Source organism: Lasioglossum baleicum, chromosome 13, assembly GCF_051020765.1.
Source record: "Lasioglossum baleicum chromosome 13, iyLasBale1, whole genome shotgun sequence".
In the NCBI taxonomy this organism is placed as follows: Eukaryota; Metazoa; Arthropoda; class Insecta; order Hymenoptera; family Halictidae; genus Lasioglossum; species Lasioglossum baleicum.
The window spans coordinates 5,130,627-5,158,617 of record NC_134941.1 but is presented as its reverse complement, the minus strand read 5'-3'; the positions used below and the strand labels follow the sequence as shown (position 1 = coordinate 5,158,617).

At 35.7% G+C, this 27,991-nt stretch overlaps 3 protein-coding genes across 6 annotated transcripts in view; 1 reads left to right on the top strand and 2 right to left on the bottom strand.

The window, feature by feature from the left end:
- Pect (phosphoethanolamine cytidylyltransferase) overlaps nucleotides 1-27,991 on the top strand; it is a 173,746-nt gene that overhangs the window by 3,356 nt on the left and 142,399 nt on the right. The window contains exon 6 of the mRNA XM_076436343.1: nucleotides 102-26,132. Within this exon, the coding sequence (XP_076292458.1) occupies nucleotides 102-198 (97 nt within the window). The 3' untranslated portion in view covers nucleotides 199-26,132. The remainder of the gene's footprint in view (nucleotides 1-101; nucleotides 26,133-27,991) is intronic.
- Nucleotides 1,072-13,780, bottom strand: LOC143214852 (uncharacterized). Its single transcript, XM_076436338.1, has 8 exons — nucleotides 13,639-13,780; nucleotides 13,282-13,422; nucleotides 12,941-13,182; nucleotides 7,760-8,017; nucleotides 5,615-5,751; nucleotides 4,960-5,410; nucleotides 4,043-4,220; nucleotides 1,072-3,541 (listed from the first exon to the last, which is right to left on the bottom strand). Exons 3-8 carry the CDS (start codon nucleotides 12,971-12,973, stop codon nucleotides 3,300-3,302), a joined length of 1,299 nt encoding a protein of 432 aa, XP_076292453.1. The 5' UTR covers nucleotides 12,974-13,182; nucleotides 13,282-13,422; nucleotides 13,639-13,780; the 3' UTR covers nucleotides 1,072-3,299.
- Exu (maternal protein exuperantia) lies at nucleotides 19,050-27,876 on the bottom strand. 4 transcript variants are annotated; one of them, XM_076436340.1, is made up of 6 exons: nucleotides 27,494-27,876; nucleotides 21,016-21,320; nucleotides 20,656-20,937; nucleotides 20,310-20,523; nucleotides 20,080-20,222; nucleotides 19,050-19,994 (listed from the first exon to the last, which is right to left on the bottom strand). In XM_076436340.1, the coding sequence occupies exons 2-6, from the start codon at nucleotides 21,301-21,303 to the stop codon at nucleotides 19,677-19,679; spliced, it is 1,245 nt and encodes a 414-aa protein (XP_076292455.1). In that variant the 5' UTR covers nucleotides 21,304-21,320; nucleotides 27,494-27,876; the 3' UTR covers nucleotides 19,050-19,676. The 4 variants fall into 4 exon arrangements, with proteins under 4 accessions (XP_076292455.1, XP_076292457.1, XP_076292456.1 ...); XM_076436342.1 differs by having other exon boundaries at nucleotides 27,366-27,507; XM_076436341.1 differs by lacking the exon at nucleotides 27,494-27,876 and adding an exon at nucleotides 22,332-22,530.

Genomic DNA, 27,991 nt, shown 5'->3' with positions numbered 1-27,991 from the left:
TTGTTCGATTGACTTAACATGTTGATGACACTTGAAGACGTTTGCATATCCCAGGTATATTAAACAGACTTATCACGCTCTGATATAGTGTTTAATTACAGATTGGAATTTGAGGACAGAAATTTAAGGAAGGAGAAGAAAGAGTTAGCAGCGTATGAGGCATCAATAATGTCTGAGAACGAAAAGAGGACTGACTAACTTACTCTGATCATTCAGAGCATGTGATAATCATATTTTATGGAGATATTTGTAAATACGATATCACACTGATATTTAACTTATTTACTTACGTTTAAACATATATGTGGCTTAATTATTTATGATTAACGTAGATAAAGTATTGCCGCGTTAAAGTGTTGTTTAACATTTTTCGCTGTTCAACAAAAAAGGGAAAAAGACATACAACGACGAAAGTGCACAAATATCATTGTGCATATCTACAAATTTTGAATTAAACAGAGAAACATAGAACGAAGTATACTATGTTATCATTATACTGCAGACGTTCTGCATTTATACTTCTATCTGTGAATGTGCAATTCTATGAAAGTTATGAATGATATTTAGTAAACATTTTATTTTAAATTTGATCTGTAACAGTAATATGCTTAACAAAGCAAAGTTAATTAGTTTACTTATAGCTTTTATAAATTACTGCAGAAAATGATGAATTTGCTTAGACATTCATAGTCTAATTATTGTATATAAACATTATACATCTATTTAATATTAACATACTATTAAGAAAGTGTAAATATGTTTAATTTTTACACAGTCGTCATTACATATAGAAGCATAAGTATGTATAAAAACAGAAAGAAAGAACGACCTAATTATTATTAGAATGCTTTTATAAGTCTCGTATAAGACTTGCATTTCCGCATAGCTAATTATCCGTGGATTTTACATAATTTATTTTTTTACAATGGTTTTATTATCGTAAAATCCGAAAATAATTTAAAATCATATTGAGATTTTGTGTTATTTTATTGCGTATAATTTTGTATTGACGTCTATATAACTTATCTATTAATGTGTAGGAAATGGTTAGAGCCAAAGATAATGTGTCCCTTGATTTTTACACATTTTATTAATTTTAATATGTAAGTGGAATTTTTATCTACGAAGACAGGAATTGTGTGTTGGTATGTAAACACGAGTAATATTTAAGGGACTGAGTAGAATATTACGATTTTTTTGTCTTAAAATAATACATAGAACGTTTACAAATAAATTTAATAATATCGAAATATTATAGCGAACATACAGTGTATCATTACTTTTTTTATTTTAAACAGGTTGGTGTAAAGGCATAAAGTAGAGTAAAATCGTAATCCTCTTTAACAGTCACTTAAGATTTAAAACAATTATTTGCCATCTAAATGTTGCTGATCATTTAACAGTCATTGTTGTTTTTTGTATAATTAGATCTTTCAAAATGTGAAACATGCACGTTTTCTGTTTGTTTTTACGTACTAGTAAAGCTCATTGAGCGGTATCTAGATGTACTTATTTACTACACACACAAAGTAATATTCGCAATCGTTCCTGTTAAATAGATACGTGTAATTAATGTGAATGAATGATGCATTATACAAGGGGAATATATATATATACACACATATATATATTTATAGGTAAATGTTAAAGAATATAAAATAAATAATAAGTGCCACACTTTGTAACAAAACGTTACATTATTTTTATTCTAAACTAGAACATTAACCAAAGAGTGGTTTTGAGCGTACACATAAAGTTAGATTGTAAAACGGTTCTACGCACTTTAGTATATGCGTTATTCGTATGCGTGCATTCGATTGCTTAGTTTATTGTAGAAATTGTTCTGAATATGTTTTAATGCTATCAACTATTGTTGATTGTCATTTATTCGGACACATAGGTCGTTGTGCGATCGCACCCTGTTACTGAACATTGCACTATATATTTATATAGAAGTATAGAACAGTACAATACGTTATAAAATGTTGAAAAGCAAAATCAAATAATCGATTGAATTTTTTTTACAAACAATTTAATACTTTTAAAGTTATGATCGCATGCACGAGTATAAAATCATACCTTATTCTATAATAAATAATCGGATCACGCGGTCATGTACACAATTAGATATTTTATTGTATTTATTTTTTGTAAATACTTTAATCAATTGATTGTCAAAGGACGTCTTGGTAAGCGTCCTTGGGCATTCAATTTTTATTTATAGATATAAATATTTTGGCATGTGTATGTATATACATTGTGTCGGAATTATAAAATCACTTTATGAAACCCGGATCTAAATTATTATTCTACATCGAGTTTCAAATTATTATTATAAATGAAGATTCTTTCAGGTCACGTAATAGCACTTGGTACGTTTCGATAAATTGACCGGTAAAAATGATTTCAAAGCGAGTGAAAAAGTCATAAATATCGAGTGCGAATATTTAAAGGTAATCAATTTTCTGTGCACCTGGCTGTATGGAACGTGTATAAGGTGAATCATCAATTAAGAAAGTAACAGCGAAGAAGTTGCATTTCAGTTAGAGTTCGTAAATTAAAACAAATTTGTCCTCGTGATTTTTACATTACAAATAATGTTACACAATTTAGTGAATACTCCTATAAAAAAACTATATAAAACTATTCAGTTTTATTATATTTTCCAATTTCAAATAGTACCCACGTATCCCAGCTATCTTCTTCATACTCTATCACTCTAAAAAGCGTTTAAAGTTTAAAGCATTTCAAATAATAGTTTGAAAAGTCAAAATTCCTTGGAACATATTGCTCTATTCAGAAATGTAACACAGTAGTACATCTCTAATGCAGTGTAGTTGTTGCAAGAGCAAGACCAATGATTTAAAGTGTTATCATCCTGTTATCATACCCATTTATATACAAGTGTATAAATTTCGGTGATTGTCGACAATTTTCGCTTTTATGACATTGTAGATAATGTAGATAGTGATGCGTATAATCATTTACCTTGACAATATTGAACCATTAGTGTCTATAGTCTATATTATGAACCAAGAAGTTATTTGGGATACGAAGTTAAAGCGATTCACCCTGTGTACGTATTATTTACATGTATACTGTTTTTAATAATTTGTTGTAGAGACTTGGCATACAAGATAAGGTTTCTTTTTACCACGCTTATTATAACAAGTTTAAGCTATTTCTGCAGTTTATACTTCTTGTATATGTACACCGTGGATTGTTTGGTCTTTCCCTTCGGCATACAAGGCTTAGGTGATCAGTTTGGTCATGTATGATACACAATGTGCAACATTTTGCTATTGTACAGTTGATCGACCGGTGTAGCCTTGGGTTGTCTCTGAATATTTTCGCGCTCGGTCTCGGATGAGTTCGTCGATTGATTTATTTTGCGGTATAGTCGACGACAAATTATGTAAACGCAAAGCTAGATAACACATGATAAAGGCTGATAAAGCGAGAAGTGCTCCCAATCCAGTAGCAACGTAAAGAAAACTACCACAGCTGTTTTCAAATCCGGCGGCAACTTTTTGATATAGATCTGAAAAATCACAAAAATTAATTTCAATCCTGTGTGTTCATCGACTAAGAATACAATTATTTTAACGTATATTGTTGATAATAATATGCGATCCCAGTGCTACTGTATTAGTTTATTTATAATTTATCTTTAAGGTCACATTCATTTCTTGTCACTAGGGACCATCGTTAATTTAATATTTGACTATAAGCATTTAAACTTGGAATTCATTCCACTGCTTTGTTAAGATATTGTACTGTTTCAAATATTTAATGTTATTTGAAAATGGTTTCTGCTGTATTCTGTATTTTTGTTTACACTTTTGTGTTAGCGTTTGTACGCATTTATATGGATACGCAAATGTTTTCGACAAGAATTTGTTACAAACTGATGAAATGTATGATAAAGGTATAATCTTACCGTCGGAAAGTAACCAGTAATTAATTTTATGGAATGTTAGTTTGATTCAAAATTGATGTATTCAAAGGCTACCTTAAATATTGAATTTATTTCAACACTCACCGTCAGACATCATTACTGCAAATTCTATATTATCTTTGAATTTTGTGAATGGAGTCGAATCATTGTACTCTTTTATCGAACGCCTGTCTTTAGAAAGAAATATAGGTGGTTCCTCTTCTAAAAATCTTTTTCTTCTCTTTCCGTGTCCCGATGGCTCAAATAGGTCCAAACAGAAATCCTATAAACACATACGATCATAATATACAATAGTTCTTAGTCTCTCGTCATTCTGTGCGCGTAATGTTTAAATAATCGTTCAAAACAAATATATATGTTTTTTATATTGTTGAATCTTTAATAGAAAGCACTAACGGATGATGTGAATAAAACATTTTTGGGTCAGAAAGTTTCTTGTAAATTCCATATAAACATTTTTTCGTACCTTTTTTCAACATTGTGAAAGATAATGGTCTGTTTGTAATTAAACGCGGACACATAAAATGCGCGAGGATACAGAGTATGCTCCTCAAACATTGTTTTTACAAATAATCAGATAAGATAAGGAAGGATTATATCGCATTGTTATCATGTTTTGATTTTCTCTGTATTGGTAGGTCATACTTGTCTCATGCAATTTTCAATTACAGACAAAAATTCTACGTTTTTAAGTTTAACAAAAAACTCGTAATGGGGTTGAAATCTCGATGGTTTTTTTCTGATTTATGTATCTCGAACTATGAGCACTATAAGGATATTTAAAACGAAAAATACTCAAGTCCATTTCGTTGCTTGTTCTAATTCTGAGAAGAAGTACGGTTTACTATTATTTATCTGATTTTAATCTTGCCGTATCTTATTCGTTAGTCTTTGTACCATCTTAAGTTGAGCAAATGTTGGGTAGGGAATTAATCCGTAGTGAAAACGGTTGAACAAGTGAACCATGTAACTTGAGTAACCCTTGAACTGTGTGTCATTACCGGTTGGCAGTCCTGTGGTTCCATGCAGGCTTTAATCTGCGAGTGTATCCACAACGTGGAGCGTTCCCTCATCGAGCTCAGGAGGAACGCTTCAAAATCGAGGAAAACCTCATTTTTCCTCTCCCGATATCGAGCCGGCTGATGAGGAATTATTGAAGCGAAGTCTCGATTTCTGCAGCCGTCTTTCACGAGGACGACACTTCCTGGTGCGTGAGGTTGATCAGGATCAGGACTGACAGTCACCTCCAAGAGTTTAATGTATCCCCATGCGCTGTCCGAGCTGATTCTAGCTCTCAGCTGGAGTTTTGTGCCGATAGGAACCGCCTGATCGACGGTTTGAGATCCGGATGCGTCCGATACATTTCCCGTAGCTTCCCGATAGAGAGCTACCTCGTACTCCAAACGACCCGGGGTTTCTTCGACTACCCCGGACACCCTTGCACCGTGTGGGCTAAAAGGGATGTTAATTTCAGAATGTTTCGACCTACATATTATACAGTAGCGTTCACTTAATGCTAAACCTACCAGTAATAAATAACTTGTAATTGTGAAATTGTGTATCGATAAAAGGGGACATTTTTCAAAAATATCTTGCATTTGTAGAAATCTTCTGTACATTCAGTAATATGGATTTTGATCACAAAATGCTACTTACAACGTGCCTGCAAAACCGGCAGCTTTATGTCGAAGTAACGTGGGTTCAGGCGGTCGACACATGAGGATCAGTTCTTGATCGGCTAGCATTACAACGCCGGAAAATGCGGGAAACCATATTCTCAGGTGAATGAAACCCTGTCGACAGTGTAAAAGAGAACTCAAAATTTAATTCTATATCTTAATATTGAAACAGTTTATATTTCAGTAACCCTTTCGCCCAGCCTTTAATTACAAGACAAATGATTATGTTACCTTAGACATCAATCAATAAAGGAAAAATGGTATACATACTAACAAGAATGTATTTATTTAGACTTTTAGAGATTTTTGTTATAATGTGTTAACATTATCATCACAATATATTTCTCACATTATGTGCTAACTTAATCGAAATACGACATTTTAAATGGATGCGACTAGAACTCGGAGCACCATTGCATACTCAATAAAATGATCATTCACAAACTTACATCATTTTGTATTAGGTCATTGCTGCATTTACTTATCTTGGACAATTTTTTTGATATGATACATAGTCGTAGGTATTATATAACTTTTTACGTCGCGATATTACATTATCTTTCGATTATTCTGTCAAAATTGATGAATCATCATACTTAGTAGAATGACAGAAAGAATTTTCGAATCAATTGATCGATATTACTGGCAATTACTCTCGATTGAGTAATATAAGCTATTATAAGTAAATAAAAGCCATTCCAAAGCTGTGCAATTGTTTTTTAATTTTATAAAAACGATTTCCAAACGATCTGTAAACCAGTCTTTCTTCTCTCCTATTTTTAAATGAGGTATGTATTTACGGAGCTGGTATTTGTTTTACTCCTTGAGGTGAGACGATATTTGTAAAACCTCTCTGCATTACTTTTTTAACGTTCAAGGTGATCCTCTTCAGAGTAATTGCTTTGAGAAACGACATATCGATGGAAAAGGTTCTCCCATTTCTTGAAGTGGTGCTGAATGTCTGTATCTCTTTCAAGTGTTCACTTCTTGGGTCACGGTCAAGTGAGAAGTCCTTGTTACACTGCTGTAGCTGTGATGAATTTCTAGCTTTAAGGAAAATCTGAGTGCACCTCAACCGTTTTGCTACCCAAATAGTCGTCGTGGCATTTACTTCATGAAAGAAATTAGAGATTATTTAAAACGGTGCCATATTTTAATTTATTAATATAAACGTAGAGCCAAGATCGATTTGATTGATGTACCAAGGACTTCTAGTAATCTCAGAAGTGCGAGAAACATTTCCATCTATGTGTCGTATCTCGAGGAAACTAGTTTGAAGTTTGAAGGATAACACGTCGATCAAGCAGACACTTGATAATTATAAAAGTACATAGGCATAGTGTCGGAATTCTATCTAGGCGAACGTTGCAAGTAAATTAATTTATTATTTACTGAAATTATTGAAGAAGTAAATAAATTGCTAACTGGTTCCTATTTTTTGCAGCAGATGCAAATTAGTTTGCACAAAGGTTCGCAGTCGATTTATAATTATGACGACTGTTGTCAAAGTAAACGCTGCGCTGGTAGCAAACAGGTTAACACGTTGACTGTCTCGTCGGCCTTATATGGGCAACACCATTTTTTCCACAAGGCTTGGAAATTAATTTCTCCTGTAGTACAGACTCGGAATTGACTTTTGCACCGATACTTATTTTATCGATTTGCATTACATGCGTCAGTAATATCACAGTCGCATGGTATGCAAGAACAACTGTAGTATTATTTAACTGTTCTAATAGGTTGGTAAAGTTAAATACGGGAATATTAGGAAGGGGAAGTTTTGGAACAAAAGAGAGGAACGCTTCAGATCGCAGAGTTAAAAAAATAATCACTATGATAAAGGAGGGTGTTAAAAAGTGGCCGCAGGTTTGGTAGCTCAAGAGAAGAAGAAGTAGAAAATATAAGGAACGAAAAATGCCTGCAATGTAAAAATTGAAACTGTACAACATTGCAGCCAAAAGTCAGTATTTATATAGCCCGTAAAAACAACCTGATAAAAATGTGAACGTGTTAAGATTGAGCAAATGTAGTACAGAGGCCCGGTTGTGCCCGTAACAGTTCGCACGGGGCCGAGGAATTTAATCGCGGCGCGCGCGAAACGAATTCTCGAAGGGCGACTCACGTTTCTCTTGAGGACACCGCATCTTGAGAAGTCAGTAACCTTCAGGAAATAGTTATCTTCCTGAGGATCATTGGGATCTGGCCTGATCTGGCAGTGAATGTCGGTGAGCGGATTGGCGGGTCTGTCGTCGGCAAAAAGTGGCGCCCCTCTGAAGCCGACTGGCCTTTTGATCTTTGCTGTCAGCAAATCAGCGGCTGATCCTGCACCGCTGCACTGAATGTCAGAGACCTCGTAATCCTGGGCAACGGTGGCGGCAACCTGAAACAATACCACCGTCATTCATCTACAATCTACACGGTTTTGCTCGGGCAACATTCGTGACGTTTCCGTGCACAATTCTTCGCGTTCCCATCCGCGATTTGTTTTCTCTATTTCGGTGATACCTTCCGCTACAATGGCTTCCGCGCGTGACCTTCGCTAATTGAGCGTCGTCAAAAAATAGGTTGCACACTTTTTCTACATTGTACATTCCAATAGTTACACTACGAATTATTATGCAAAATAAAAATTGCAAGATGCAGGAGCCACGTAGACGTTTATTTCTTTTGTAAATAATTGTAAGGAGTTGGAAATAATGCAAAAGTATTTCCAATTTTTTTATATGTTCAGCAAAAGACTCAGAATAATCAAGGAAATAATAAAGTAAAATAATTGATGAATTGATACCGATAATGAAACATAATAACGACGCGCATTTAATGAGTTTAATCTGCAAACAACAACATTCAAATAAAATTATTCGGTATATTTTGTATGGATTACATTTACTTTTGTATAATAATTATTCCGTCCAGATCATTTTGTTTTCGTGTTCTAAAAATCCTCATTTATTTGATAGATTACAGGAAACGAAAACGCACGTTCGTTGTACTCATAATGAAAAAAAGAAGTTGCTCCCTATTTTTACGGCAATTTAAAGCCATTCAGTTTTGCCTGTAATCGTGCACAGTGACCCACATCATGTCAGAACTTTACTTTTTACAACGAAAATAAGTGATGTCCCACTTCAAAAGGAAGCGGTGTCTTAAACTCTGAACTGTCTAGTTCGGGTCAAAACAGCTCGTATTATTTTTTTTAAACGAGATGTCAGATTATAGCAGTTATCTTCTTGAAATCCTCCGGCATACATTGTCCACAGCTTAATCACGTACTTGAGTAAATTGTTACTCAGTTAAATTGACCGCAATCATGAACAGACCGCATATTTCAGCATTTATGGTGTACACAACTGAGCAAAACATGTATTTTCTCCTTCCCCTAGTAGAGAAATTAATTAATCTCTATTGCTCTATGAAAATGTCAGGTTCTATCACTGTTTGTAGCCCAATCCTGGGTAAGAATTTAGATTAATGGTACTTTTTCAAAGAGTTTACATATGATTCGAATAATAAGCGTTTGTGCTGCAACATTCTGAGCCAAATTCTTTAATTTTTATAGATATGGAGACATGCCCAATTTGGATTTTACAAGAATATTACACTTGATCTTTTCACATCCATAAAAGTACTGTGCCCATTTCTTGTCAACCTTTGGAATACTCCAAGTAATAGCAACTATGCATATAAAAAATTAATGCAAAACAGTCTTCTGATTTCTTAAAATAGAAATTCTCATATAGCAGTTTAGAAAATAACACTTCATCTCAGAATATGATATGATAATCAACATCCAAATTACAGCCTCCCATAAATTAAGACGATCTGTTTCACCGGTAAATTCTTTCTTAAATATCTGGGTAATATCTTGATTAACCTCCCGACATCAGAACCGCAATAGTCTTAATTAACACGAGTCACTCGAATTCTCTTCCTGATTACCGCCCAGGGCAGATGCTTGTTCCGCGTTTATCGCAGTGTCTACTGTGGCGTTGCCTTCGATATGAAACAAGGTGACCAACACGCGTGGAAAACAGACTTCAATTCGAATAACGGTGTAAAGAAACGCTCTGATGCCCACCTAAGATATTCGTTATGCGTACCATACAGGTTGCCCATCGTACGGTCAGCCAGACGAGTAATAGTGGTATAGGTCATGGTTATTTCCTCAAGGTAGGTCAATATCAAAGTGTTCTGGTTCGAGATACTGACAAGCATCGTGATTAACTCTTGCGAAATGATAGATCCAATAACCTGATCTGCGATGCATTCTATAAGATAATGCTACTTGGTACAGTTTATAGAGCAACCCCGGAAACGAAATAAACAGTTATCTCTGGTGTCTAAAAAATCCTGCTCGGACTTTTACATTTCGTTTAAGAAGATATCTTGTGGAGATTTTATGGAAAGAAACGATAGCCTCGGGCACTTCTTCAAATAGTGTTCTTACGGAACAAATACTTTCGAATTTGTATTACGTTGTAATCTGAGGCATTTGTTTAAAATATGAAATTATCATTTATAATTTATAATTTAAACAAAAACGTTATTTATAAAATGAGTATTTCGTGGAACTATTTCTGGGAAAGTGGTTGAGATAATCATTTTGTAAAAAATGCAACGAGAAATATTTTATTTATTCTTACTTATAGAAACTAAGTTTTAAAAACGTGGTTTGAAAATCGTTTTGTTTTCAGAAAAATAAGATTATGTTTGATGACGATATAGCAGTAATTGAAGAATTCAATTCGTGGTATTAATGAAAATTGAATCAGGTTTTGTTTCGAATGAACTACCAAGCTGCAACAATTTTGAACGGATTTTTATCGAAACGCTAACACTTTTTCGATCGACTAGACAGCCCCGATTGGTCCGGTGCACGAGAAGGCCGGCGACACGGGGAATTCAATTGGGTCAGTGAATAGTAATGGAAATAATTATGTTCGCGAGAATAATGGAAAATTCGATGAAGTAATGGCGGATATATAAAAGAGTATTGTTTAACAGTTATATGCGTGCCACTCTATGTATAATTATTTGAATGAATTGTAATTTTCACGTCTGTGCTGTGCTTACGGTCCTAAAACGTTATTAGTAACATGTTCGTATTAAGAAAAATAATATTTATCTAAATTATCATTGCAAATGAGATAGTTTTTACGAGTGAAACTTTATAAATATACAGTTTCGATACAAGGTGATGGCTAATAAAGAAATTTTTGTGCCAAATTAATATATAAACATTAAATGACTCTATTTGGAGGATCTTTTCTCTCTCTTTCTCTCTATGACTCTATGTACAGGGTGTAAAGAAATTATATGTCGCGGCTACTAGCTTGAAATTAAACTAAGGAAAGTGCCGCAAAATTGACCTTGACCTTGAATTTTAAGGTCAAAAGGTCAACAATTTTTTTAATTGCATCGTATTGAGTTGCGACCCATGGTTCCTTTTGCACTTTTGAAATTCAAGGTCAAGGTAAATCTTGCGGCACCTTGTTTAGTTCAATTTTAACCAAATCGAGGATATACATAGAATCATCCTATACTAGTCGCGACATATAATTTCTTTACACCGTGTACAGTAATTTCTATGCTAGTTGCGCAATTGGAATGTGGTGAAGCTGCAGTATGAAAGTAACTTTATCTAATTGAAAACGATTTTCAGTTTCAACATTCTTGAAATTCTTCGAGATTCTTTCATTATTAGACTATAATAAAATCCTGCTGCACGTGTCAGAAACTCCATAAATTCCTCTTATTTTCTAACATTCTATTAACCGAACAGTTTCTCCTAGCGCGTTTCTGTCAAGTCGCGTGACTAAACGACTTCTGAATTCTGATCGTAACGATTGAAAACATAAGTAATATAACTTATTGAAGAATGTCGAAGTGGGTTTGTGACGTCTTAAAGATTTTTGTTAGGTACTATGATTGAATAATTCTGCTCAAAGTAAACTCTATTAATCGCTAGAAAAATTATCTCAATGCAACTAAGCAATAACGAAGCTCCGAAATGATAAGCAATAAGATCTGTTAGAAAAATCATTTGTAAAACACAAAGTGATGGAATTTGATCATTTTTCCACCCACCTAACAGTAGCACGTCGGAACAAATATTAAGAAACGCAGTTTGCGGCATGTGTAGATAAGAATAGCAAATAACGTCGCTTAAAATGTCTTGTGAATAATTCAGTGTAGAAAAGAGATCTCGTAGATTTTCTACACGCACGTTGGGACGCGTAAACGTCGACACATTTTAATAATGTGCACACGTGAAGGTGTACATGAAGTGGCACACGCGCGGGCAGATTCGATTGATGCCCGGGAATTTAACGGGAAGAGAGGAAAGGAACAACCGAAATCTGTTACGTAAAACGGTCCTCCTGCTCGAATCCTCTCTCCCGATTGCCTTCTAGATAACTATATACAGTATATATTTTTTCCGTTTTGTACGAGAGAACCGCAACTGCGCCTTTACGGCGCCATAAATTCTCTCCTTTTTTCCCGTTTCGGCAAGATGACATCAAACTGCCTCTATCCATATTACTCTGTAATGTTCGTACATTCACAAACCTCAGCGCACATTATTTGAGACTTGTATACCTTTTGCAAATATCGAATAAATTTTTAGTCTTGGTTCCATATTCTGAAAACGTTGAAACGTTGCCTCTGTTTTATAGAACAAACATAAGGAACAAAGATTATGTAAAGTGTAAGGACTTCACGGTGTAATAATAATTGCAAAGATGGCAGTATACCAAGCTCAAAAAAATTGTAGATCAAGTTTTAAGAATTTGTTGTAAAAGAGATGCTCGAATGTTTAAATCGACTGTGGTTTCTGTCACGAGAAAAATTTCTTGATGTTTATAACTCATTTATATGGACACTAAGAGTCCAGGTATGTAATACGAATTAAAACTGGGAAAATGATTGTGCTATGTTTTACTCTGTTTAAGACTGTTTTGAAATTGAACTATCAATCATTAAATGATTTTTACATTTTCTCATGCAAAAATATACAGCTTTTTATTGTAATATAGAAGTTGTAAATTTATTGCTGTAATAATAAGAAAACGTAGAAATGTGAAAACAATATTTATAATCATAGGATATATCAATTTAAGTCGAACAAGTCAGTTCGAAGCCTACCCAATTTATAAGTTATAAATGAATTCCTTTCTGATTCAAATTTCCGCAAAAATACCTACACGAGTCTACGTGTGTACCTAAAAATCGTTGACGAATTTGAGATAGAGTGATCTCTGTGACAGAGATCTAGCAAAAAATTTTTTAAAACAGGACCTACCGTGCAGAATCCAGCGATCAAAACCGTCAACATGATCTTCCCGTTGATTCTTCTTCTATCCTTGTACTCGGCTCGTTCGGTGATCGGTAACACGTGTACGAAAAAAAACCACACTTCCTATCTGGAAGGACTGCACGATGAGGGATGCAATTTTGACGAAGATTCCCGATGAACTGCGGCGCGTGTACCACGGAAGAATTCTCCCTTCTGTGGTAGATTGTTCCTTCAACGGGTACCGTCTCCTGGAGGGGAGGAACGGAAATCAAGGAACCAGAGAACCACCGGCCCATCCAGAGTACTGTTAATGCATGCTTGCTGCCTCTGCTAACAACCATCCTTACCGAGTCCTCTTCGCGAGCAGTGACGGCCTCGAGCGGACACCACGTCCTCTTTCTCTCGATCCTCGGTCGAGATCGCGATCATCGAGTTTCTTCAACCCGTTCCTTCTGTTTCGATAACATGCTCAACCTAGTGTCTTATTTCTGTAAAACATAAGTGACGATCAACGACCAGGAAATGAAGACCTTCGTGCAAAAACTGGGCAAGTTAATTTTTCAGTGAAATTCTACTTGTTGAGGTTTTATATATTTTTATGTATGATTCTTTTGGTGCAAGAGTTACACAATTTTCAAAATCTCAAGTTACCTGTTTTTGCACCAAAGTCTTTCGTACTAACATCATACCAAGGTTTTACTAACCATGTAAGAGCGACTATGAAAGAAGAATGGAACAGGACCTGGACCACAACTGAAGGAACATAATGTGGTTTATAAATAGGAAAGAAAAATCCCCATATCATCTCTAGATTCAGAAATCTATTCTTCATCTGTTGAGAGCTGGTCATGCTAAGATCAGTCGCAAATGATTTATAGGTGATTAAATTATTGAAGCCATAGTATGAAAAATATATTTAATATCTACGTGACAGGTAATGTTACTTACAGCGTTGCTAAACGCGTATTTATAATTTAATACCTCGTAAATACTTGACTGGGTCTCGTAATTCCAGTGTCGACAGAATATTAACATAGACATGTGGTATGTATGTGCGAGTATAAGTACTACTGATGTGACTTCACGAACATAAGAGAATCTTGTGAAAGTTCTTATTAAGAACATTTTCAACTTACAATTAGTACTTAATGCATGTACAAGTAATTAATACAATACTGAATTGTATCATCATTTTTCAGGAAATTGCGAGACTGTAATTTTACTGTATTATTCATACTATTCAATACCGTCTGCTACTTTAAAGACTGAAAAGGATAGGAAGACACTTTCAGTTTAAGCCACATTACCATTTCATTGAATTAAAATAGCAGATTCCTGGTTAATACGCTCGTGTCACTAATTTAAATATCAACTGAATTAAATATGAATATTCAAGCATTACTATCTTGATATCATATTATGTTACCGATTAATTTTCATTTACAATCGGAACACAAAATTCGCATATTCTTGATATTTTACTCTGCCAAAGAACATTCGGCAATTGATCAAGAATAAAGAGAATTATGATCCGTGAAACATTTTCGCTGCGAAATAAAATTTCATTTCGGTTTCTTTTACACGTCGAGGTATTTCCGCTTGGGAAGCATCAGTGAACTGGCGGAATCGCGAAACATTACGTGATTCAGACATGCATAAACGGCGAATTGCTTAGCCGGTTGCTGACTTTTGCCGGTGCGCTGATTTTGGGTCAATGTCGGCATTCGATCAAACAGCCTGGAATATTACAATACCATAACATCTGCAACAAAAACAAGATTAGCTTAACATTACAGAGTAAGTGCATACATTCAAAACAAACGTTCACATCAAGTACGATCGTGTTGTATCGATGCAATAATACATGAACAAATATTTCTTTAAGTGTTAGAATAATGAAGTAAAATTACTATAATTTCCCTCGTTCTGACACGGTGTCGACAACTTCGAAAGAAGAAGAGATGATGCGATTTTCTCTTATTGCGAAACAAACATGGTCATCTTATAGCGGAACAACGATACCCCAATGGTCACCATCGCAGAGATGATGACGAAATTGGAAGATGCGAAGCGAGCTTGCAGCAGGTTCAGGTCCAAGTTCAGAAAGGTCGTGGCAGCTACATTTTCCTGGAATTTTAACTGTTTTTCTTGGTACAATGACTTCTTCGGATTAATCTCGAGGACCCCGTATAATTATCAGAGACACGAATTTTGTCTGAGCACCGCAGCTGCGAAAAATAAAGCGCAACGAGACCGAAACTTCGTTGTTCCAACACGGTGTTTCAAGTTCGCCAGGATAAAGGGGGAGGGATCAAGTTATTCAGAGCATTAAACGATCGAAGCACCGAGCTCCGGACACGCTACGAAACGAGCCAGACGAAGAGAAAAAGAAGAATCTCTTTTCCTTCGCGATATGCAGGAAGAATGTTATTACGGGAAACGCGCACGCGAAAACTTCATGGTGATCTACCGGCGATGAAACCGAGGTGTCAAAAATGAAGGATTCCCTGGGAATTATAATTGCGTGTCATTAATTCGCCTGGCCACGCGCCGTGATAGTAAACTGTTATGTACATACATATACATATACCGGATAATTTCAGAACGTTGCGGCTTATTTTTAACTCGTCATTGGATCGCGAATTTGGACCTCGGAACCAGAGGAGATCGGGGCTAGTTGACTCGTTGCGTTTAACTTTTATTTTTATACATCTTTCGTAAAAGTTGTGGTATTTACTTTATCCGCGAAACGTGAACGATATGACAACACAGCTGCAAAATTGTTGAAAATGACCAAGAACTTTACGATCTGCCGTTACCTTTCGCCTCTCGCTCATTCTCCGTGCTCCCTCTTAGACCACTCGGTACCCTCATCCGTAATACGACGAAAAGCGCCTGCAGGCATCGACTTATATCGAAAGAAAACTGTATTTTATGGAAACGGCTCAGTGTGCGGTAGCCGGAGCGAGTGAGCATGAGCAGCGCGTTGCTTTCATTAGCCGCCTTTGCCACGGCCGCGGCCGTCAGATGCTCCGTGTAAAAAGTGAGAATGACGAGTCGTCCACGTGGTGATTTTCGTGACGGTTTATTGTAGCTGTCGTGGGCCCCGGGTGACTAATAGAGCGTAGTGCGATGTCACGCGTTCCGAATGTACCGGGATTCACCCCGGGAAAATTGCTCTTCCGTTAGCTGGTGTATCGAGGCGCCGCGCCGCGCCGGTGAACGATTCTGTCGACCGGCTTGCTACGAGCTCTCATGCCAGCTCGCGCGCGGAAACGATTGCTTTTTAACTAAATCGAATCGTTTCGGCCCCGGCTCGGCGTAACGCGTGCATACCCTTAACGAGGGAACCGTTTCAATTATAGCACCTGTACTCGTCTGTAATTACGTTTGTTACGTCGATCCGCTAAGAATAAGGGGGTTTAGCAATAATCGTCGACCGTTATCGTTTGTTACGCTCCAAGACGGAAAATGTATCCGTTACCCGCGTATCACGAAAGTGTTCGAGATAAAAACTGAAACCGCATGCACCGTGGCCGCTCAAGAACACCTGTCCAGACTGATTTCTTGTAAAAGATTCGTTATTAACGCGAAATCTACTGCTGGTGGTCAAACGACTAGTTTCAGGCCTTTTTGTTTTGTAATTGCTTTATTGAGGGTGGAACGCTTGCCAAACGCATACTGGTATCCTGTAAATTATTTTGTGATCATTAGACTGAGGATGTTTGTGCAAAATAACAATTGTCTGTATTCTTTGCAAGATACCGCAGCAACGTATACATCTAGATTTTGTTTTAATGCAGCGGCTAAGAAAAAATTAATTTTTATCATTGCTGATTGTAATATATGTTGAAAATAGTGTATCCATATTCTTGATTGCTTTCAATCTTTTCACTGTTTTCAATTGCACTTCGCAATCTACGCATCGCGTGTATGCAACTCTATTTAAATACTTCTTCATACGAATGGCGAGAATAAGTATTTGATCGAATAAATAGTTCTCTCTCTCTCTCTCTCTCTCTCTCTCTCTCTCTCTCTCTCTCAAGTTCACCTTAATCGCCGTTTGTAAGTTTAGAGTTCCAAAGGAAAATCTTCTCTTATAGGAAACGTATGGACATTAACGATGGGTGAATTTACGCGATGCAGTAAATATTTTCAGTAGTCTATATCTTCCGGAGTAGTAGCCGCTCGAAACTTGTGTATGTATCCATCAATCCTGAACTTGTGCCGCATGGGAGATAGGTATTCGGAAGTCGAGAAGAATTCCACGGACGCAGAAATCCGAGACCCGCGAAATGTGACGGATAACGCGTGTAATAAAATTGCAGAACAGCATTTATTTTTGCTTCTTTCTCGCCGCTGAGCTCGGCCCGTGAACACCTCGAACGGTAACGTTTTGTGCATGCGCATCGTTTCGAGGAATCAGTTTTCCTAGAAGAGAATAACCGTGAGATTGTTTACTTGATACTTTACGACAATGAAATTTTCATTCGCACTGTACCGTACATAAATTTCTAATATTGATTTTCTATTTATTCAAGATTGAGTAATTTTTCTACTAAATCATACTGCTTACTAAGCATTAGAAAAATTATTTCCAGGAAGATCGATTCAGCAATAAGAGCTTTAGAAAGATATATAACAAGCAGTATAAGCAATAGCATTGATTAGAATTATTTGTAAAACATGAAGCGAAAGAATTCAGCCATTATTTTGCACCAAATAAGATGGCAAGGAACGAAGAAGAGAACCACATACATGTAACTTATGTTTTTCATTACCAATTGTAGTTTTATTTTGAATTTATATATTTAAGGGAATTTAAAAGTAATATTTTCCTATTTTAATATTTAAGTGAAAAATTGCAATAACGTGGGATTGCTTTACCAAACGGTTATGTAAATTCTTTCTGCTTTTTAGATAGCTTCATTATAATTAAAATGTAAACAGCAATAATTATAATACCTCCGAAAATTCGTATGCATTTCGTAACCGAACACCGTTACCATTATAAATTAAAGATCTCCCACTTGCATCAATTTTCTTTTCGGTCTCTGTTACAGTGATCACACCGCATTCGGAATATATATTGTGCTCCACTGTATGCTGTTCGTGAATGGAATAACATTAAGATAATGGCTGGAAATACAGACAAATGCTCATTATCAAATTATTAGTAGCACTGCTCCTTCCTCTTCTACGTGATTCATGAACCTCCCGTATGCAATACAGTTTTATTTAAAATTTATCATCTCCAATTATGATGAAGAAGGCATAACTCTTGTGCTACGCGATGGAAATCAATTAACAGTGATTGTCTGACTGTACGAAGATTTAATTATATGTATAATCGCATTGTATATTGATAAAAGACGTAACAAATGTTAACATACGTTGTCGTCTATATCATCAAAATTACAATGAAATTCTATCACTACTCTCAAGTGATTATTTCAATGCGTACTCTTTGATTTGTCTACGAGTGCTACCAATATCTCAAAATAGTTTAAAATTCAGTAGCAGCAGTTTATTTCGTTCTTAAGAAAAATATCAAACGCTTCAATATACCGTATTGTTATTCAATGACTTGGAGAAATATGGCGGAGAAACTCCGTTGTGCGTTTCATGCTCTGTTAGGTGGTCATGGATTGTTCGCGGTGAATCACAGCAACTTCTTCTCACAAAGTTCGATCCGACATTTAAGCCTCGCCTAATTCTAGAAGCAGCGTCCTTATGTCAATAGTCTCCTTAGATAGTAAGTACTTCTTTAATCTTCTACGCGGTGCACTATCCTGTTTACGCTCTGCGGCGTTTGGCATGCTTTATGGAAGCCCATATAAGCGGATACAACGGTCCACTGCATAGGCATTCATATATTTAATTCATTTCTAGCTTTATCTCGATGGCTACGCTCATTCCAGATACGTTTTATTACAGAGAAGTCACGCTGAAGACTTTTCTTGGTTTTTTCCTTTATTGCGTGCAGTTATCATCGTTTCCATAACACGAAAAAAGGTTCTGCGTTACGGGATTTAACTGTTTGCGAATTATAGCAGGTAATTTTGCGAGACGAAATTAGGCGGGAGTGTTCGTACGAGAGATTTAAAGCCATAGCTATGCTTTCAAGTCTTTATTTATCGTGGTTACTCAGTACGACAATTTAGCGTATAAATGCAACAAGTGGCACATCATCCGTTTCAATAAATCTCATAGTACAAAAATATATATTCTTTAATATAATAATGTCCTTTTTACACGAACACACTATTCCATCAGTAGAAAATAACATTTTATACTAATCTCAGAAATTAAGAAAAGAAAAGTGGGTCAGTATTTGAAGAGGCTTCATACGTCGAGCAGTCTCTAAGCATCATCACTCGTTACAACTCGTTAATCTGATTACATAAAAATTAAACAGTAATCATAATATTAAACGTTAAACAAAACAAATATTATCTCTATCACAAACTAAAAATAATTAATATGTGTTATTTGTACATATCTCTTTTCGTTAAATAAGTCAAGCGTTTTATATCCAGTGTGGATACGATATGTGTATACTTTGATGTAACGAAAATAAAACTTAAATACAATACTGCAACAAGTAACACTCACATATTTATCACGCTTGAATAACGTTATCATACGAATAAACGGAATGATTTTTAAACTCTGTTACTGAAAAACAATATTTTCATCTTATGATTAAATAAAAGACAATAAGGGGTAACAAATGAATCGATCAGTTATTAATCTCTGGTATAATTGCACCATTCCCGGACTCCGATTTCAATGGAAGCGGAGAATTGGGAGTGGTGGTATCCGGACTTTCGTCACCAGAATGGCTTTTGTTGTTGTTTTGTCGGTCGTGATAATTTTTCAAATTTTTCGTCTTAATTCTAGGTTGATCCTGCGAAATTCTTGTCCTAGGTTTCTTATCGGGATCAAAATGACTTTCAAGAACGATTAATACATCTTCTATATTCTTCTCCTCGGTCGTTGTCAGTTTTTCCCTAATTAACTTTTCTAAGCCTTCTTTCTTGCCATTATTCCAAGCTTTCTGGAAATAAAAAATCAAAAAGAAATCAATTTTGATCTGCTGTTCATGTCAGTTTAATAGTTAATTAATTTTGTTAGATACAAACTTCTAGCTCGGCGTATTCGATTCCCGCTTCAGCGAGTAGTCGCCGCAGGGGACTAGCATGTTGACGTTCACGACGATTCACGCGGAACAAAACTCCAAAAATAGGTTTTAAAGTATTTTGACGTTGAAACACTATTTTCAGTTCTGAAACAAGGTCAGTATGGTATGCATGTTAGTTTCATCTGTTCATTTCTTTTTGTTTCTATTTTGCATGCAACCTATTTCATATACCTGCATACTCTTTTTCTTCTGCTTCTATTGGTTGAACAAATTCTCTAATAAATTCTACGGTTCGTTTTATGGCACTGTCTCTATCACTGCTGGCACTGTCGCTATCACTGCTACCACTCGTCTCAGTTCCACTTTTTTGTTCCAGTTTACTTAAATGCTGCACTATTTGGAGAGCTAAACACGCTCTATCTTTTGCATCATCTAATTCTTTTTCCTTAATTAGAAAAAGCTTTGTTAAACTTATTTTGTGATGTTACATGAATCTTAGGTTTCATTTTGGTTTATTTTGCAATGTTCAATTAAACATACATAATTATAAGTGTAAATTATATAAAAAAGTACTTACATGGTTAAATAAGGTTTTTGATAATGCTCTAAGAGTAAATGCACGGTCTGCACTCGTACACTTTACTTCGGCAACATTAAAGCCATTTGCAAATCCTTTGACTGTTTGTTTAAATCTTTCCAGAAGATTGTACCTTTTCAAGGATTCCAATAATATAGCAGGGATAACTTTACGTAGTTCGTGATAGACCAATATGATCCCATCTGTTGCATCGCCTTTAACAGACTCTAGCCAAGTTAAAAATTCTGTTAATGCGGATACCTCGCTCTTAGCTTTTATTACCTGTAAAACAGATTATTTAATGTAATATTACGAAGTACATATATAATAACTTTATTTTATTCACAATTTAATAGTTACTTTATTAGTTTTGGTGTGCCTGAGAACCCGAAATTTTCCCATGGTCACAACTTTCATGCTGTGCCTCTTCATAGCAGGAGGATCAAGATCCTTATATGGCATTACATACTGAGAATATGAAGAACTAGGAGTGTAACCAGCTATTTGGCATATTTCATCTATGACCTTCTTGCCTGTGGTATCCATGTCCCATCCAACTATTTGATAATTGCCTGGATTAACACCTGCAGCGCAAGGCTTCCTCGGAGGGCTAGCTTTTCCATTTTCAATTATTGTTGTTGACACCATCTTTTATAGATACTAATCTGTAAATAACAAACGGAATTATGCAAATTATTTGTATCTCTTGTATTGTGACAAAAATTATAGATTTTACTTTATCTTAATTATAATAGAAGATTCATAATTAAATTCTTATAGAAATATTTGCATAATTAAAATCTTAGAGATATTCACATAATTAAATCCTTATCTTTTCGAAAAATTTGTTCAGTATTTTAGAGAAGGAAATATTGATAGAATGTTTTTATAATAACGGCATATTTATAATCATAAATCAAAACAACATGTTATAAAATGTAATAACGTGTGCAGGAAATTAAAAATTATTGATTTATTATTTCTTATTCAGTTTGAACGAAGACGTTATTCAGGAAAATATACCAGTAAAACGGTAAAGATTATCTTCTGAAATTTTGATATAAATCATACGTCTCTAACTTAAATTTCTTCTTAGAAAATATTTTGAACTTCCACGCGGTTTTTGCACAAGGGCAAGATATTTCGGTACGTGTGTAAAGCAGAAGATTACATACACACCGGCGAGGTCGACCTTGAAATTCAGTATAGTACATAAATACTTCTGAACAAAGAGACTAATAGCGAAAGACACATCTAATAATATCGACTGTCTCATCGCGCATAATTAAGAAAATAATCGTCCTTCAAAAGAGCAACAATAATGGCTACACACACACTTATTGCTACAATTGTCTAGTTAATACGACAGGCCTATTTAAAACGGTGACGAGGATAAAGTGATAAAAATATTTACCGGAAATGAGGAAATAGCAATCAGGCCCACGATGTTGCAAGGCAATCAACATCAACCGCGCGATAAAATAAAATCCCGAGAGAATACACCACTAATGACAGGAAAAAGCCAAGGGGCCTAACAACTGGCACGTATATATGTTTTTATCAGTCGTAAATAAGTGCACCGAATCTGTCGGATGCTTTTCGATTCTGCAATGTTCGTTAGAAGACGTGCTTCTTGAATAGCGTCACGTATACGTATGTAAAACAGATATTCTCACCACACGTGGGTTGTCCGCGACTCGCGTAGCCTCGATTTCTGCGCTTCGATTGATTCGCGGTATCGGCACGATTACTCACTGCTTCCTGCCGCTCACCGTTTCGCGTTTCTTTGCAGATTTCTTCCTATGACACTCGTTACAAACGACAAGACTGTAAATTCTTACTAGATACTGGAAATTACTGGAACGCGACTAGAATCATTTGAACGCACGTGCCAGATTGCCAGTAAATCGCCCGCTTGCCGAGCTGCGCGTGCGTTCTCGATCCCACGGTCACGTGGTTCGAATGTCACTACTGGACGAAGGAGAGACGGTAATGCTGTGTTCACACATTGCATAGACGAGGACATTTTTGCAACACGAGTCATTAGCAGAACTGAATAAAAATTTTGAATATATTCAGTGTGCTTGAATGAAGAAGTTTTAAAAAATCAGAAATAAGTCATTTTGACACATTGGTAATGCTAGTGCTAAATAGTGTTTAAAATGTTTTTTTGACGATGAAAATAAATCGAAAAAGGTAAAATATATAATTTATATATATATATATTCTATATATATATTTTCAATTTATTTTCTCCTGTAGAATTACCTCCTTTACGGTTGTACCCACTATTGGGACACTCATGTGTAGATATGGAATACAATTTTAAAACCGTTTTTCAAGAGAACGGTTCACTTGTGATCTATGGTGTCTTTGAGACTTTTGTTCCTCGTTATATGTATATGGATATTTACTATACGATGCAATGAAAAAAGTTTGACTGTAAAAAACAAGGTCGGACTGAACGGACTTATTGTTTTAAAAATCTCGCTCCGACCGTCTACACACTTATTTTGACACACCCTGTACAGTAATGTTTTCAGAAATTCTCACTATTTTGAGAATTTTCCAAATACTATTTTAGAAACGTTTCTAACAAATGAAATATTGTATTTTCGAAAGTGCACGTAAGTTTCAAATAAAATAGACTATTATTTACTATTTGATTTATGTATTATTTTACCCAGTTCTGACGGAGAGACGCTAAAGCTGCGTTCACACATTGCATAGGTCGCGTTGCAATACAGGAGGGAAACACTCAAGATATATCAGTTACTGCGAGCTGCGAGGCGAACATGGCATCTGGACCTACAGTCAATGCTGCTGCAGTATCACCCTTTATCTTGATTCATAGATTTTCGAAGAATAAGAAACAATAACAACGATGGTGGGTAAAAGAATTTATTTTAAAAGCAATTCAAGTATGGAATATGGTTTTTGAATCAGTTGCGGTTCAATAATGAATTGAATCGCTTGTGCATCTATTTCGTTATAATGTGTGTGTGTGTGTGTGCTCTATGTATATCATTTCATTTTAAACATTATTGATTTCTGGTTAACATTTTGAAGCAAAAAGGAACAAATGTAAGAAGTATTTCGTGCGAATAGCTGATTGCCTTGACAAGCGCTTTGTCAGTGATGTTTTTAAATTTCCGAAAGATAGCGGATAAAGATGTAATTTTGAAAATGTAATATCATAGAAAATTGATTTTGAATAGATTGTATCAATAGATAGGAACAGAGAGAGAATAATTGCAGGAGTTGAAGTTACTTGTAGCACAGTCGGTAACACAGATTAACACGTTTTTACGCAACTTTTAATTTACGCCACCTGTACCAACAACGACACATCTGACGGAATTGGTTGGATTTATTAGATCTATTTAGTCCATGTTCTTTTTGGTATTGGAAAGTGAATTGGCGGGCGTTAGATTAGTTTCAAATGCAAACATCAATCGTGAAGGTCAAGTTTAGCGTGCATATAAAATGGTACGTATACTTGGCAGATGATTTCTTTACGCGGATTCAATATTGAAACACGAAATGTCGATTGATTCACGCGTGTGTTATCCTTATCTAATATGATACCACATACATATTTAGTTTCAAGACGCTACGTATCGGGATTGCCATCTTGTGAATTATCGCAAAGAAGTACATATTGGTATCGAATCGAAACTTCAGATTTTTCAAAAAATTGTGCAGTTTGGAAGTTCTGAACTAACAAGTACGACTAGGATACTTTTTACAAAACAATAAGTAGGTTACAACTGCTACAACTGATTGTTAGATTCGTATTAATGTTGCCTATTATTCACAATAATGAAAGTATACAGCCCCATTAACAAAAACATCGACGACCTTGATAAATGAGACCTCGAGAAAGATTTTTTGTTTGCAACAATGTTTATTTCTTTAAGCTGTTGAAAAATCTGTCCGATGTCAACGATTTTTCAATACGTTGTAAAACATTTCGAACTTTTTCTTATACACGAAAGGTGCGAACTTGCTTACATTCCGACATAAATACATAGTTGCGAAAAATTGTCGGTACTACCACAATGAATTCTGTGTATGCTTGTGCGTCTGTGGTAACGTACACGTTAGTATTAGTGGGCACTTATCTTCTGTTTAGGTAAAGGTTCCGTGCATATGTAACTGCTTATACGAGCCGGCAAGAAATTCTCATAACCTCAACCAACTTTAAATCAGTGAAGTCGTAGCGAGGCCATGCGAAAAGCGGATTTCTTGCCGCCTCGCATACGCAGTTGTGCACGGAACCTTCAAGCTCGCACGAGCCTTGTTTATAAACAGAAGATAACGGCCGGTGGCGGGCTACCAATACTGACGCGTACGCTACCACACACGCACAACCATAGGAGCAAGTAAGTACCGGTTGGTACCGGCAGGTTTTCACGAATATCTCGGAAAAAGTTGTTCAAAATGTTGATTTTTACAACATATTCAAAAATCATCGATATCGGAGAGGAAATAGCTTTTCTGTAGTTTCACTCAAGTCTAAGAACATTCTTCAATTCATGAATGTTTTCACAGTTTTATATTTGTTGTGTGTATTTTTGTCATAAATGCATAAATATCCACAGTATACTAATAAGTAATAATGGTTTCGTTTAACATTTTTTTCTAGTTTCAGTAACACGCATATTTAAAGTGCTGGAGCTAGGTTGTGCAAGTTATTCATGTGGGTTTCAACACAATTTTTAAATGACTAATTGTTGTTGGTACACATTTTTAAAAGTTTACCGTATCTGTATGATTGAGGTGAGCTCTTACTTTGTAGAATGAAGAATATTTACTTTCTATGCAACACATTTCAATTCTATAATGTAATGGGCACTGTAAAGGCTCAGAACTCTCTTTACATACTCTTGTTAGGTATTATTTGGAAGGCTGTCCTATCGTATCTGCACAAAGTTCCATTTGCACGTTGCACTTTGCAAAATTGTTGACGGTAGTGATAAATTGGCCCGCCGCTTATCTCCCGTTATCTGTTATTTATCCTTTTTTAGGACGCGGCACACGCTTTGTAGTACTGATAAATTGTTTCAACTGGGTCATACGTTCGTCATAACTCTTTTTTGTCTTTCCATTTAGACGGCATTCCTGCCGCGCCAGTAGTTTCAAATTTATCGAATCCTCGTACCGTTTTACACAAGAAAATTGAAAAATAAACTGTGCACTCGGCCGTACAGCATAATCAATTATTTTTATTCTGCTTTGCAGAAGGAAACGCTTATTAGCATGCACATTTCCGTATACATATAGAACCGTAATTACAGTTATTAAGTTAATACACTTTGTTGCATGTATGTATACTCAATAACGCTATTCATTTATTCGTAGATATTTTCATGGCTGTTGCTGCACGAAGATGAAGTGCAACTTTGAAGAATTTACTTCATTGAAAAACATTCTCATTCATAAATTCTGAAATGCCTTCATGCTTCAAAAGACGTGTAAGTACTACATACTCATACAGCATTCATTGTTTTCTGTTAGAATTAATGCAATTTTCCAAAACCTTCGATTACAAATTTTCATCTCACACAAATCTATTAACATTCAAAATTATTCTAATGCTAATATATGATATTAATATATACCTAATGATAATTATGTCACTACTTCTTTTGGAAGAAGACAATTAATAGGATTTTTAATGACTCCGTTATATCCAAAATATATTTAAAAATCTTCGCTTAAATAGTAATTTTAACTTGGTTAATTTAAATTTAATTGAAAGTAAATTTAAATAGTTAATTTAAACGGGAATTACTATTCAAGAATTTACGCATTAAGAAATCCGTATCTTACATTAAAATCTACTGCCGGTTGGTTAATATTTCGGATTGGTTTTGCTATTTGCGCACCGCACGTGTCTGACGGTCTCATATCTGTATTCTGATAGGCAATATTGACGCAAAGAAATTCTATCGATACAAACGCATCTGAAAAGACTGAAGTGTAATAAATTTAGTGTTTTACAGTTGTTTTGTTCGCTCTTCATTAACGGTTAAGTGTTTAATTATGAAGAAGAAAGGCCCGCGAGTGTAGGAAAATAATTAGTAGAATTGAATATTCGCTAACTGCGATAAACATAATCAAACCGACCGTTTTTGATGTCTTTAGTCTTTGGTAGAGCATTTTCTATTTCAAGCGGGGACAAAAATGAATAACCATACATATTTGTAAACATTAAAATTTACCAAAGATAAACTTAAAATTAAAATTTACCGATTTTTGTGAGCTTGTTGGTTTGCAAGGCTATTGATTTCTCAAGATTATGAATATCCTTATCTAAATTTTCACGATTAAATAATACAAATTTGTAAATTTTCCTGCAACTTCTTTACAAATCAATGTCAGATAATTCGACTTGGTACGATCCTTCTACAAAATATTTAACTCCACAAAGTGAAAGCTAGAGGAAATTGATAAAGTAAAAATTCTTTTAATTTTTGCCGGCGGTGTTGAGCCTAATTATTAAAAAAGCTTATTCGAGATGTAAAATGTTGAACAAGAACGAAGTGCTTCGGCAGTAAAATGTTAGAGAACTGGAAAGGTGGCTAACCAATGAGGCCTGTGAACGGCTTGAGTAACAATTTCTACAAATCATGTAGAACCACATCATTACAGAAGTAAATAGAAAATTTCGGAATGGGAGGTGTGTACAGCCAGGAAAGACTTACGATAAACACGCAACAGTAGGATTTCTCTAGGATCGTCTCAGAGATAACGTTCGAGGAGCCAGATCATCAGCGTTAAAACCAAAAATGTCGCGAAGTCGACGTATCGCAGAACGAAAATGGTCACTCACTCACGGCGTTGAAGATTCCGTTTTGCACTCGCACTTTCGTGGATGCCGTGCCACGCGGATAAATGACTGACGCCTTCGAGATATTCGTCGGTCTGTTGTTTTTCCTTCGTGTCCGATCCTCTACCGATCGCCTCGCACTATCTTCATCTCCTTCCCGCTTGATCCCTCGATCTGCTTTTGTTCGATTCTCTTTTCGATCGCGGTGTCCCTCTTCTCTTTCACTTTTCGACGGAGGCCCTCTCGTCGGCTGCGATCGACTTCAACCACGTTCAGATCGGACGCCGCACCCACTGATAACAATGCATCTAGATACCGCGAGATTCGCACGTACACGCAACGTGTCTGATACCCGAGCGATATGCAGCGCAATGTGATAAAATTGCATCGTCTGTTAGTCGCGAGCGATACACTTTCGCAAGCTGCGATACTTTGCTCCCTAATATTCGTTGAATCGGTGTTTCGGGGCTTCCACGAATACGCGCTGAAAACTGAGATAAC